Raw genomic sequence first — 13,096 nt, 5'->3', positions numbered from 1 at the left:
AGATTTTAAGACAACTTTTAACTTAAAAAATAAAAGAAATGCGTAGAATGTCGTCACTAGCCTCAGACTTATAAAAAAAGTAATAAAAAAAATTGAAAAAATTAAATGACTTCCGTTTCATGTAAAAATTCGACTTGAAAGCGAACGACACTCGAGTCATCCGTCACAGTTATCGGTTCATTGTCTATTTGCATCAAATACTGATTCCAACTTTGGGGTCGTTGATGTCTCGATTTTGTCCCGACATTCCCATAAATTTCTGGATGCGTTCTCTTTCGATGAGTCCTTAAGCAACCACGTGACGCATAATCTTTGTCACAAATTTCACAACGCAAATAATTCGGAATTTCGTGTCCTTTCATGTGCTCGTACAACGTTGCCTTGTATTTGAATTGTTGCGGGCAATATTTGCAGCCGTGTTGCGTCGTCGAGTGTTTTTCCTGCTGATGCACGATCATGGTGCGTTTTTGGTGAAACATGAGATCGCATTGGTCACATTTGAAGGTTTTTGGTTTGTGGATCAGCTCGTGTCGCGTGAGAGTTTTCTTGCCTTTGACGACAATGCCGCACGTTTTGCAGGTCAGCAGTTCGAGAGAATGGGTCTTTTTGTGTTCAATAAAGTGACCGAGTTGGGAGAAAACTTTGCCGCAATCAGGGCATGTGGATTCCTGACAGTCTTGCCTGTGAAAAAAAATTAAAATTAGATTTTTTTGAATTTTTTTAAATAAAGTTGCTAATTTTTTTTTAATTTTATCAAAAATTTAAAATCAATGATTTTTTTTATTTTAGAAAATTTTTCAAACAAAAAAAAAGAAAAATAGAAAAAAAAATTATAGAAATTATAAAAAAATTCCAATGAATAAAATGTCAAACTTTTTAAAATTTCTACATAATTTTTTCAAAAATTTTTTAAAAATAAATTCAAAAATATTTTTTCTTAAAATTAGAATTTTTACATGATTTTTTTTTTTTTTGTAAAAATAAATATTTCTTTGACAAATAATATTTTTAAATTTTTAATTAAATTTTTTCCATTAATTTTAAAACAGTAAAAAAATTGAAAATTAATTTTACAAAACAAAACTAATGTGAAAATTAAAATTTTGTTTGAAAAAAATTTTTGAAATTCGAAAAACATTTTTGATTTTTTTTTTAATAAAATTTCTTAAAAAATTATGTAAAAAGTTAAAAACTTTTACCTCTTTTAAATTTTTCTACAATCTCTAAAAATTTTATTAAAAAATTTTTTTTTTGAAAAATTTTAAATTAAACAGCTAAAATAAAATTTATAAAGGGACTTAAAAATAAAAAAAAATACTTACCGATACAAATCTTCATACTGTGGAAAAATAATTCCATGAACTTTCCGCCCATGTTCCATCAAACGATAATCATTACAGCAAATTTTCGCACAAATATCACACATTCGCTTCTCCGTGCCGTGCGAAAATGGAAAAAGAGTCGATCTGCGATTAACTTTTCTCTGCTTATCAGCTCCGCTGATAGTTTCCATCACTTTTAACTCTCGCGCTTCCTTTTTCTTTTGTTTCAGCTCCGCACAGAACCATTTCAATTGCGGTCTTTCCTTAAAAGCCTTGCAATAAAGTTGAAAATGTGCCACTAACGCCTTTCTCCTCGTAATTTTCTCGCCACAATGATCACAAATGTAATTCTTCCTCCCAATTCCATGTTTGTAGGCATCATGTTCGCGCCTCTGACTGATTCCACTGAAATGCTTATCACAAATTGGGCAATAAAGCAAACCAAAGTCATGTTGTTCCTTGTGTTTGTCATAAAGTTCCTTCTTTTGAAACGTTTTTACGCAAATTGAACATTTGAATTCTTGAATTTCGCCGATATTTAGTACGGAAAGCGGAAAAACTGGCTTAATTTTTGGCGTTTCATCGATTTTTGGAGGCAAAATCGTGGGTTTTGCTTCGTGACATACTTCCCGATGGTATGAAAGGTCTTCTGGATCCACGTAGAAATGGTTGCAATCATCACACTGAAGTTCCGGATTGCTCTGACGAAAGCTTTCAATCTCCTTGCCACATTTTTCCATGTAAGTATCGATTGACATGCCTTCGTGCTGACGTTTTAAATGGATTTTCAGGTAATTTCTCACGACAAATACTTCGCCACACAAAAAACAAACGCAATCTACCAAGGAAAGTCCGTGACTCGAAGTAACATGCCGCTTAAGGAACTTCGAATCTTGACTCGGGTAACTTTTGTGACACAATTTGCACGAAACTCCGGTTTTCCCATCATCAACGACGTCTGTGACGACTTCTTTGCCCGGATGCATCACTTCGATGTGAAATTTCAAATGATTCGCTGCCAAATATTTCGCCGGGCAGTACAAACAATAAAGCTCCGGCGGCAAATCCTTCGGTAAAGGAAACTTTTTTTGCATTACTTCCAATTGATAGGCGGAAAATTGTTTTTTATGGAAACTTTTGACGTGTTCCTTCAAATCTCGCTTGCACATCGCGACTTTTTGGCACATCCGACAAACGCGATCCAACAACGCGTCGCCGTGATAATGCTCGAGATGCGTTTTAATGGTTTTTGTTGCTTGATTACAGATGAGACACAGAATTTCGCCGGGTTTGAGAATTTTTGGTGTAGATTCTTGCGGATTTTTCTTTTTGCGAGACGTGGGCAGGAAATCGGGATCGTATCCGAAATCTGTGTCTTGCAAGAAATCGTTCACGAAAATATCGTCAGTGGCTGTGTAATCGTAGTTTGGATCGTATTCCTCCAAGGCTGGGTCATGCCGAGTTGCGTACGAGCGATTGAAGTCTTGGAGATCGTCTGAAATTGAGTCCTGCCGAGGAGGTTCTTGATGATTTTCGACATTTTCGTTGGTTTCTGGGGCAATTATTGTTTTAATTATCGTTGAAGGGACAATTTTTGATGAAATTTCTACTTTTTTTGCTTTGCGCTCTTTAATTCTGGTCGATTTTCGAACATTTAAAGGTTCAGTTTCGATCGTCTCCTCAGATTTTTCCTCCTGAGATTTAATTTTTTCCGTTTTTTGTGCGATTTTAGGTTTTTTCCGTTTCGTGCCTCGTTTTTTCTTTACCAATCCGATGCCTTCTTCCGTGTTCAAAAGTCCCATCATGCAATTTTCCAAATGATTTGGCTTTCCATTGCGTCTCGGAAGTGCGTCAATTAATTTTCTCAGCATTTCCATCGTTGCGACATCCGTTGGATCGACTTTCGGCAGTGCATAATTGAGATTCAGCTCGGGATGTTTTTTCTTTTTGTGCTCCAAACAACTTCTTCTCGCATCCCATTCGTAATTGCAGATTTCGCAAACTTTCGAAGCCGGATCGAGATGTCCTGCAATGTGATCGTTGTAATTTCCGCGATGTCGATATTGAACGTTGCAAATGCCACAACGATATTTTAGCTCGGAATGTTTGTATTTCAAGTGCCCACGAAGCGAATCCATCGAATTTAGCAACGCGCCGCATTTTTCGCATGGATATTTCAATCCGAGATGCTTCTGTTGATGCTTCCGGAGGATTCTTTCGTTTTTGCACACGATCCCGCAGTCCGCACAAACATGACGATCCACAAAATGAGAGTTTTCGTGACATCGCAAGTAGTTGACTGACTCAAAGGGACGATCGCAGAAGATGCAATTCAGTGCTTGATGATCGTTGCTACAAAAAATATCAAAAAATTAATAATTTTTTTGAAAATTCATGTGAAATTCTTACCCATAGGATTTTAATTCCTTATCACCGCCTTGATGAACGACCAAAACGTGCCTTTTCAAGGTCTTTTCAGTAGAAAATTTCCCGTCACAAAGCTCACATTGCTGCAATTTATTGAGATGAACATTAAAATGAGCTTCCAGAGACTCTTTTAGGCTGAAAGTCATTCCGCACCAATCACAAATTAATTTTTGATCGACTTTTTCCTGTGATTTTCTGACATTTTTCACGCTGGATTGAAATTTTGACGCTTTTTTCTTCATTTCACGCTGAATTCCATACAAAATTTTCTGAAAAATGGGAATGTGATTCTTGCAAGCGACCATAAATGAACCCAAATCCGGGAAAATTCGGCGACATCGCAAGCAACGATAAAAATTTTCCGAATCTACATCAAGCTGGATGATTTCCTCGTCATCTACTTCGATTAAACGGTCTGTAGCTGGCAATGGAGGCTCAAAATCGATACCAATCGCCTCTAAAAGGTCCTCAGAAAATATCGAAGCAAAGTCTGACATTGTGTTAAATGGAATATTTTTCGAGTTTTTTGAATTTTTAACATCAATTCTTGAGCTTGAACGATTGTGCGTATGCTGAAGACCTCAAAAAATCGAATTTTTTGCTATTTTGAGCGTTACTTTTGTCAAAAAATCATTTTTTATTTAATTTATGCGGAAGTGTTTTCGGTTTGTTGCTCAAAAAGTCAAAATCAGCTGTTCGATTTTTATCAAAAAGCTGTCAATTTCTGTTTATCAAAGTCATTCGTCTCACAAATTTTTGATTGTGGACCGTTATTTGTCTTTCTTATCACAATTTTCCTTCAAATTCTTCATTTTCGAACCACGTTTCTGCCATTTTGGCGTCGATTCCTGTATTTTCGATTAAATATCGGAAAAATTTTTTTTGTCTTTTTTGTATTTTTGTGTTACAAATTCGTGGCAGAAGCTTCTTTTTCTTAATTGACGTTAAGAAATCCCCATTTTATCGTGAAAAATGCCAAATAAATCAACAAAACGTGATCCCACTTGGACTCCATCGTGCTTGAAAGATGCAGATTCCACTTTTGACGATTCATTTTGCTCAGACGATTACTTTTCGGAGATCGATGTTAGCGAATATGAGTCTGGTAAGTCATTATTTTTCATTAAAACTTTAATTTTTAATAAAATTTCGTTTCACAGAATCGGCGGAATCGAATTTGGAGCATGAATTTCCGGAGTACGAGTTGGTTTTGGATCATCAGAACTCAATTTTCACCACAAATGCGTTCGAGGATGCTTTTGGTATCTTTGGAAAACATCTTGCTTACTTCAAAACGGTTTTAGAAAAACCTGCAGAAGAAAAAATTGAACAAAAAGACGATGAAATGCCAATTTTGAACCAACCTTATCACTTTTACGTGAATGTCGTTATCGAAGAAAGTCCTAAAAAGTCTTGTTTGGTGCTGGAAGAGATCGAACCTGAGTACGGTCCATCAGAAACAGGCGAAATTGTGACTCCCACAGATGACGACGTGCCTCCGTTGGCAGCTTCAACCCCAATTGTTGGCTCAAATCGTGTTTTATCGACGGAGCAAAGTACAATGATGGCATCAACTCCCACAAAAAATGGATTTTTATCGAATATGGGATTGATGTTTAACCCAGCAACTGCTCCTCCTGCCCTCATAAGTCCTTTTAAATCGCCACTGCCCAAAAAACCGCTGTCTGCAACTTCAACTCCGACACAAAGTTCGAAGAAAAAGAATTTTTCAAAGCATAACAAGTCAATTTTGGACTATTTCAAGTCCGTAAATGAGAATGACGACGATAAAAATGCAGAAAATCACAACAGCAGCAATGAAGAAGTCGGTGTCGTTTCAACTCTCAAGCGGAAGAGGACCAACGAAATGGACGAAGAAGGGCAAAAAGAGCAAGAAAATATCAATCCGGCGAAGAAAGTTCTGATGATCAATTGAAATTTATCATTTTTCGCATTTTAAGCAAGCAGTGCTTTGGACAATGTCGCGTACTAAATTTAATTTTGTGTGATTTTGACATAAAATTTTGAAAAATTTCAAAGCAAAGTCTTTGAAAGCTTATTTTTTGATTAAAATAATTAAATTTTAAGGAACTATTGTAAGATTTATTAGAAAAAAAAAAGAAATTTAATAAAGTTTGATAAATTATAACAGAAATTCACACAAAATTGAATTCAAAACGCATGCCCCGCAAAATTTTGTGAAAGTTGTCTCTCGCTGGGATCGAGAATCGAATTTTATGTCAACAATAATAACAAAATTTGTCTTTAAATTTAATTTTTTATTAATTTTTAGAAGAATTTTGAATGAAAAAGACAATAAAAAGTGATGTTCTCGTCAAAATTGGAAATTGGGGATCAATGTCGCACTTGTTTGTCGACAAAAGAGCCTTTTTTGTCCATTTTTGAGGATAATTTGTGTGAAATTTATCAGGAACTGACTCGTCTTGAGGTAAGAAATACAATTTTTAACAAGAATTTTTGTTTTATTTGATTTTTTTAATTTTTAGGTAACTAAAGATGATAATTTTTCAAAAGAAATTTGCGTGGCTTGTGTTCAACGATTAAAGGCTGTGAAGAAATTCAAGAAATTATGCATAAAATCGCACCAAATATTGACTGAGGAGGCAAATGAGATGAGAAAAAAGTTAGAAATTGATGAAAATGGGAGAGATGAAGACTCATTTCGAATATCAAAAGACTCTGATAGTGAATTTGGTGCAGCTGAAGAGTCTTTAGCAGAAGAAATTATAGTAGAAAATGAAGATTCATCTAAATTATTGGACAGAAACTCGAATTTAGTGCGAATTTCACATAAAGAAGAAAAGATTTCTGTGAATTTACCAGAAAAAGAAACATTTTTAAGGCCTAACAAAACAGCTTCCTCAAGTAAATTTAACTTTTTCTACTAATTTCTTACCAAATTTTTAATTTTTCTTTCATTTTAGATCAAAAATCATCAATTTCCTGTCCTGTCTGCTCCAAAGAAATCTCTCATCGCAACAATCTGGACCGCCATTTACGTACTCATTCAAAATTCAAACCTTTCAAATGCGATTTTTGCTCGAAATCCTTCACCGCAAGAGATAATTTATCGAAACACGTGAATTCTCAACACACAAAATCAAAAACTTACGTTTGTGACATTTGCGCCAAAGTCTTTTATTGCTCTGTGAATCTCGTTGTTCACAAGAAAACTCATTCTGCTGATCGATTATTCCAATGCAACGAATGTCATCGCAGTTACAAGTCGAAAATGGCATTGAAGGCACATTTATTGAGACATTCTGGCACGAGAAATTTCGTTTGTGGTACTTGCTCGGGAAAATTCTTCACAAATTCTGAGTTGAAGTCTCATGAAAGATTAGTTCATCAAAAAAATATTAAAAAAGTTTTCGAATGTCAGGAATGTGGAATGAAATTTGTGAGGAAATCGTTGTTGGAAACACACGAAAGAGGTCATACAGGCGAAAAACCGTTCAAATGTGGAATTTGTGAACAAAGTTTTAGGAGAAAAGATACTTTGATGAAGCATGAAGTCAGTAAACATTCAAAAAATTCTTACAAAACTTGAAAAACTTCTAAGGCTTGAAGGAATTTTGGAAAAATTTCAATTTAATGAAGTCAATTTAGCAAAGCTAGGAATCAACAGGTGTTTTTTCCTCGAACGTCGAGTCGAAATTTTCCAGATTTAAATAAAATACGAGGAATTATTCGAATAAAAAAATATCTAAAGTTATTGATTTAAATGTAAAGAATATGGAAAAAAGTATTCATATGGAATCTCAAATACTGAAGTTTACTCAAAAAAAGATAATTTTTGAACTGATATTGACCAAAATCGCCTTAAAATTGAATTATATTTAGAAATTATTAAAAATTAATACAAATTAAAAATAAAATAGAATTAATATAGTAAAAATTTTTATAAAATTTATCCGTATTATAGTTTTATTTTTCCTTGCAATCCTCAAAAAGTTGTTTTATGCAGATTTTTTAACCGTCGAAGCCATTTTTGTTCAGAAGACAAGTTTAAATTATTTTTTTTTTTAATTTTTTTATGATTTATTTTTTGAGAAATATAAAAAAATATTTTAGAAATGGAAAACTTTAACATTTTTCAATATATTTTTTTTATTATTTTTTAAAATATTTTTTAAATATTTCATGCCCCATTTCAAAAAGACATATTTTTTTAAGGAATTTTCCAAAAATTTTTAATTTTAAAGAATTTTCGTATTAAAAATCTAATCTAATAAATATTAATCTTTAAAATTTTTTTTTTAAAAAAATTATTTTTCAAAATTTTTTGACAGTTTTTTTACGAAAATTTTTTGTTTAAATTTTTACCTTGAAATACTCTGAGATATATTTTAAATTATCAAAAAAATATTTACCAAAAAATCAACTAAAACTATTCATTAATGACAAAAAACAATTTTTTTTCAATATGAAAAAGTGTTTAAATTTTTTTTTATTTTTTTTAAATTTTTGGGACAAAAAGTTCAATATAAATAAATTTATTTATTCATGAAGTTATTTTTTTTATAGGTTAGGATTTTATTTTTAAATTTTATTGAAGCTTTTTTTTAAACTTTTTTATTTTATTTTTGTTTTAAATTTTCTTACCGTTCAAAAATAATTTTTTTATATATTTTTTTCGAAAACTTCAATGTTAGTATTTTAAGACAAGTAAAAAAAAGATAATTTTTGTTAAAAATTAAAAATAAAATTTGTTTTGCAATCTAAGATTTCATACAATGTCCAAGTACATTCGCCAAATACTATTTCTATTGTTAGAAGACAAACAAAAGCGAGAAAAAATACTGACCTCGTTACTCGCCATCGTAAAAATAAAAATCCACACAATAAACTCACCAAGGACCATTTTTATGTAAAAATTTCTAAAAAAAAAAAAAGAAACAATTGTTCCTATTTTTGCATAAAATTCTCTCTCTAACAATTCCATTGTCTCCATTTCTTTCTTCCTCCTTTTTTTTAATAAAATCTTCCTATAAATATTTAAATAATAGCAAAAAAGTCGATAAACTTTATCCCAAAAACGAAGTAAAAAAAAATACGGAACGAAAAGCATCCACTTGAGTAAATATTATTACTTACGATTACACATTTCTTGGTCCTTTATAATTTTTTTTCTTCTTCTTCTTCGTTGTTTGTTACGTCGTCCATCCTCCGCAATAAAAAATGACTTTTGGCTGCTCATCTGAATGCCAAACGCTTTCTCTCCGTGAATTTACTCTCATGGAAATATTCTAATGTTATTACAAACAAATTATTATAATAAAATGCATAGAGGAACGTCTCTCTCCGAACGATAAGGAAGTCAATTTAAAATTGAAATGCATATAAAAATTTTTGTTAGGAATTGAATTCGTAATTGAAAATTGCGCATCTGGCATTCAAGTCCATTTTTAGCCAAACAAACTCGGCAAACACACACAAAAATGGCATAAAAGTTGGAAAAATTTTGCATTTTATTATGTTGGAGGGAGAGAAAGGACAGACAATGACCTCGTTTTTTGCACGTTTTCGATCGGATGCTCATTATTGCAAGTCAATTTTTCATAATGCAAAGCATTTTTATCAATAAATTCTGATGAATCAATTTACTTTGAGTGCATCTAGTAAATAATTGGGCTTGCATCATCTTTTTTTTTGACAATTGAAGGCATGGCAAAGTGAAAAATGTTACTTTATGTCGATTTGGATTCGGTTCAGCAATCAAAAGGCTTCCGTCTTGTGTAACTCGACATCTTTTTCACTTTACTCGTTTGAAGAAATTGAAATTTTACTTCAGTCACACACAAAGAACGACGTTTGGATGCAGCTGTTTCTCCACACAGAGACAAAAAAGACAAAAAAAAATTGATAACGAAGGTCCACACATGGGAGACAGAGTTGGTCTCCGCTTGTTTTTTGTCATCATTGCAGGAGACGACGAGCGAAGAGACAAAAAATCTACCCATAGAAAGCCACGTGAGTAACAGATGTGACACATAAATTCATATCTTTCCTGCTTATTAAAAAAAAATATTAAAATTACAAAATATACCACAAATAAGGAAGCTTCGTTCATTCGCTTGGTCTCTCTCTTCGCATTGCATTCATTAACATATGGGAGAACCCACGTGGTCTGAATAATTAATAAAACAATTTTTTCAACTAATTATTAGTCTTCCTGCATGCCGGGCGCCAATTAGGTCAAATTCCCATCCAATAATCCGAATTTTCGGTCTCACGCGTTGCTTCTGACTTTTTGACGTCCATTTTTTTCGGGTGAATTTTCTTGTCGTCGCATCGTTTCTCATGCATTGCTGCTTAAATTTACATAAATTTCTCATGACATTGCTTGCATGCATAAGTGAAATATGATAAAAATTCATTTATGCATGTTTTGATGCACTTTTGGCACACAAAAAGAAGAACAAGGAGTCTCGGTTTGGTCATGTTTGTGTGTCAGGGGCCGAGATTTATGTACATGGAAAAACAGATTTTAACGACTTATTTAGATGGAAATGAGGCTGAGAGGTGTCAAAAGGCAGTTGAGGTACTTGAGATGCATGAAAAGTAGGGAAAAAGTGTATCAAAAAGTGTGAAATTAGTAAAGTTGGTAAATTATTAATTAAATTTGATTTTTGGAGATTTGATGAGATTAATATTACAGACAAAATATTTGAAATTAATATCAATAGTTAAAATAATTAAATTACAATAAATAATTGAATTTAAATAAAATTAAAAAAATAAATTAAATAAAAATTAAATTAAATTAATTAAATTTAACTCAAGTTTCAATTTATTTTTTAGGCACGAGAATTTCTTTAATATTTGAAGTTTTTCAGTCGGATTAAAACACAAACACCTTATCAATTTCTCTTAAAAAAAAGAGAAATTGCAATTTTAAGAGAAATTGAAAAGGTGTTTGTGTTTTAATCCGACTGAAAAACGTCAAATATTAACTCAAATAATCTATTAAATTTAAGTACATTTTATAATAAATTCTAAATTTAATTTTATTTAATTAAACATTAAATAATTATATAACAATAAATTAAAATAATTTAAAAAAATATTTTAATCACATTAATTATATGATTAATGAAAAAAAAAAACAAAATAAAATTTTATAGTTATAATTATTTATTTTTTTTTATAAATTATTTTAATTTTTATTTAATTATTATTTTCGTTGTTTTTAATTTTTATTAGCAATTATTATTAAATTAAAAATTAATTAAATTTATTATATTTTAAAATTTTTATCATTAATTTATATTTTACTAATTATAATTAAATATTTTATTAATTTTTAAATAAATAATTAACAAATATGGAAAAAAATTTAAATCATAAAAATTAGTTAAAAAATCTAGATTTTATAGATATCTATAGAAATCCTTCTTTTCACATTTAAAAAAAAATAAAAACGAAATTTTTTATTTTTTACATCAAGTAACTTTCTTTAAGTAAAAGTTAAATTGACGAAAATTCACAAGTGAAGAAATCCGAATACAAATTGCAATTGCAAAGATACATCTTACAACTTACTAAAATTGCTTCATTATGCATAACGAATGCCATTATCCATTCATTCCTTTGCACAAAATTTTTATTTTCTGTCGAAATGTCCAAAAAAATTTCAATTTCTCTGCCATTTAGGGAAAAATATGAGAGCTAGGTAGCAAAAATTTGCCTTTTTTTCCCCAAAGATGTTGCAGAAAAAAGAAACGTTGTGTGTGCAAAAGCAAACTTAGTCCCAAAAAAAGGAGATAAAAGGAATCAGACAGCGCACATGTGATGCCATTGATGATCATTTTTCAGTGAGCAAAGTGGAATATTTGACTTGGGATTATTTGAATAGCGAAGAAAAGACGAGGAGAGAGAAGTAAATTGCTTCTTGAATGGTTCATGTAATTTGGTTGTTAACATTTATTTACAAAGGGAGGGTCGGGTGGCCAATGCAACAAAGTTTTTTTTTTATTTTTTTAGATTTAGAGGCAATTTTTGGTCATCCTCGTGCTTCGTCTTGCATAAACAAGTACTTTGTAATCAAATTGATATTCACCAGTAAACCACAAACACGTCTTTTAAAGTCGAGTCTGGATACCTGGCATATTAGCAAAAATATTTCCTTTGATTCCAGGAGCCTTATTACGACGACGACGACGACGATGAGCAAAAGCAATCTGTATTCAAATTTTGTGCCTGTGTATAACTTAATTATGCACACTTTGTAAAGAGCGACGACGAACATGTGTCGAGCATTACAACGATTTTGTGTTTTAAACTCGACTCATGTAAGGATCCTTATTCACTTTGCGAGTCTGTTTGGATGTGGCAGTCGAGAAGAACATCATCGGCGTGATGTATGGATGGAAGACAGCAGCCTACAGGAGGAAATTATATGTGCATATTAATGATAATAACATGCACGTGTAATGAGATGTGTGGGCTGGAAGGTGTACAGATGTTTCGGAATTTATTTCAATTTGCTGAAGAGTATTAGAAAGTGTAAAAATGACGACAGGTGAGTTATTGAACCTTTTATGTTGGGTTATTTAAGTGATTTAGCAGAAACAATAGAAAAATTGGTCAATTTTGTTAAGAATTTTATTTTAAAATTAATTTTTAGGTTCAAAATTTCTCAAAATTGAAACAATTTTATCAAAAAATTTATCTTAAATTTTAATTTTTATTAATTTTAAGTTTCATTTTTTTTATAATTAACCAATTTTAGTTAAAATATATTATTGACCCACTTATAGCCTCTTAAAAGTTAAATAATTCCTTAAAAAAATTTAAATAGATTTTACATATTTGATATTAATTAGAAATATTCTGAGTAAAAATTATTTTTAATGTGAAAAAAATAAATTTTTAAAAAAAAAAAATCTTTATTTTATTAATTTAAAAAATTTCAACTACCGAAAGTTAAATCAAAGTGATGAAAAAAAATTATGCAAAAATTTTTAATTTAAAAAAAATTTCTAAAAAAGCTGAAAAATTTTTAAATTTATAAATTTATTTTATAAAATTAATTAATTTATTAATTTTTTCATCTATTAAAGCTTATTTTAAATATTTTTTATCAATTTTTAAGACTAGTAATATTTTTTTTTTAATTTTACAAAACTTGTTGTCATTCCAAAATTTATAATAAAACTCAAAAATTGTGGAAAAAAGGTTTGTATTGCTAAAAAAATCTCAAAACTATTTATAAAAATACCGAAAATAGCCTAAAATTTTAAAAACTTACGATTTTCTCACCTTATTTTGTTCAAAAGCCTGAAGAACAAAATTTCAAAAATTTTCTATTAAATTAAAATTAA

The 13,096-nt window shown here is 30.7% G+C and overlaps 3 protein-coding genes across 3 annotated transcripts; 2 read left to right on the top strand and 1 right to left on the bottom strand.

Moving 5' to 3' along the window:
- Window positions 1-59: 59 nt before the first annotated feature.
- LOC134828650 (zinc finger protein 729-like) lies at window positions 60-4,246 on the bottom strand. Its single transcript, XM_063841632.1, has 3 exons — window positions 3,732-4,246; window positions 1,323-3,674; window positions 60-681 (listed from the first exon to the last, which is right to left on the bottom strand). Exons 1-3 carry the CDS (start codon window positions 4,244-4,246, stop codon window positions 102-104), a joined length of 3,447 nt encoding a protein of 1,148 aa, XP_063697702.1. The 3' UTR covers window positions 60-101.
- Window positions 4,247-4,534: 288 nt separating this feature from the next.
- LOC134831496 (uncharacterized) lies at window positions 4,535-5,836 on the top strand. The gene is made up of 2 exons (XM_063845231.1): window positions 4,535-4,854; window positions 4,910-5,836. Exons 1-2 carry the CDS (start codon window positions 4,722-4,724, stop codon window positions 5,683-5,685), a joined length of 909 nt encoding a protein of 302 aa, XP_063701301.1. The 5' UTR covers window positions 4,535-4,721; the 3' UTR covers window positions 5,686-5,836.
- A 161-nt stretch (window positions 5,837-5,997) lies between these two features.
- LOC134831495 (gastrula zinc finger protein XlCGF64.1-like) lies at window positions 5,998-7,586 on the top strand. Its single transcript, XM_063845230.1, has 3 exons — window positions 5,998-6,198; window positions 6,257-6,635; window positions 6,695-7,586. Exons 1-3 carry the CDS (start codon window positions 6,076-6,078, stop codon window positions 7,318-7,320), a joined length of 1,128 nt encoding a protein of 375 aa, XP_063701300.1. The 5' UTR covers window positions 5,998-6,075; the 3' UTR covers window positions 7,321-7,586.
- Window positions 7,587-13,096: the final 5,510 nt, after the last annotated feature.

This window comes from Culicoides brevitarsis, chromosome 2 (genome assembly GCF_036172545.1).
Source record: "Culicoides brevitarsis isolate CSIRO-B50_1 chromosome 2, AGI_CSIRO_Cbre_v1, whole genome shotgun sequence".
Taxonomy (NCBI): domain Eukaryota; kingdom Metazoa; phylum Arthropoda; class Insecta; order Diptera; family Ceratopogonidae; genus Culicoides; species Culicoides brevitarsis.
The sequence above is the reverse complement of the archived record's forward strand: the minus strand, read 5'-3'. Positions and strand labels throughout refer to the sequence as shown.

Excerpts from the sequence above, each read along its gene's own strand:
- LOC134828650 (XM_063841632.1), bottom strand. The coding sequence starts at position 4,246 with ATGTCAGACTTTGCTTCGATATTTTCTGAGGACCTTTTAGAGGCGATT. Across the intron at positions 3,675-3,731 it reads AAGGAATTAAAATCCTATGG|CAACGATCATCAAGCACTGA; the intron begins GTAAGAATTTCA and ends TATTTTTTGTAG. Across the intron at positions 682-1,322 it reads CAGTATGAAGATTTGTATCG|GCAAGACTGTCAGGAATCCA; the intron begins GTAAGTATTTTT and ends TTTTTTTCACAG.
- LOC134831496 (XM_063845231.1), top strand. The coding sequence starts at position 4,722 with ATGCCAAATAAATCAACAAAACGTGATCCCACTTGGACTCCATCGTGC. Across the intron at positions 4,855-4,909 it reads TGTTAGCGAATATGAGTCTG|AATCGGCGGAATCGAATTTG; the intron begins GTAAGTCATTAT and ends TTCGTTTCACAG.
- LOC134831495 (XM_063845230.1), top strand. The coding sequence starts at position 6,076 with ATGTTCTCGTCAAAATTGGAAATTGGGGATCAATGTCGCACTTGTTTG. Across the intron at positions 6,199-6,256 it reads AGGAACTGACTCGTCTTGAG|GTAACTAAAGATGATAATTT; the intron begins GTAAGAAATACA and ends TTTAATTTTTAG. Across the intron at positions 6,636-6,694 it reads TAACAAAACAGCTTCCTCAA|ATCAAAAATCATCAATTTCC; the intron begins GTAAATTTAACT and ends CTTTCATTTTAG.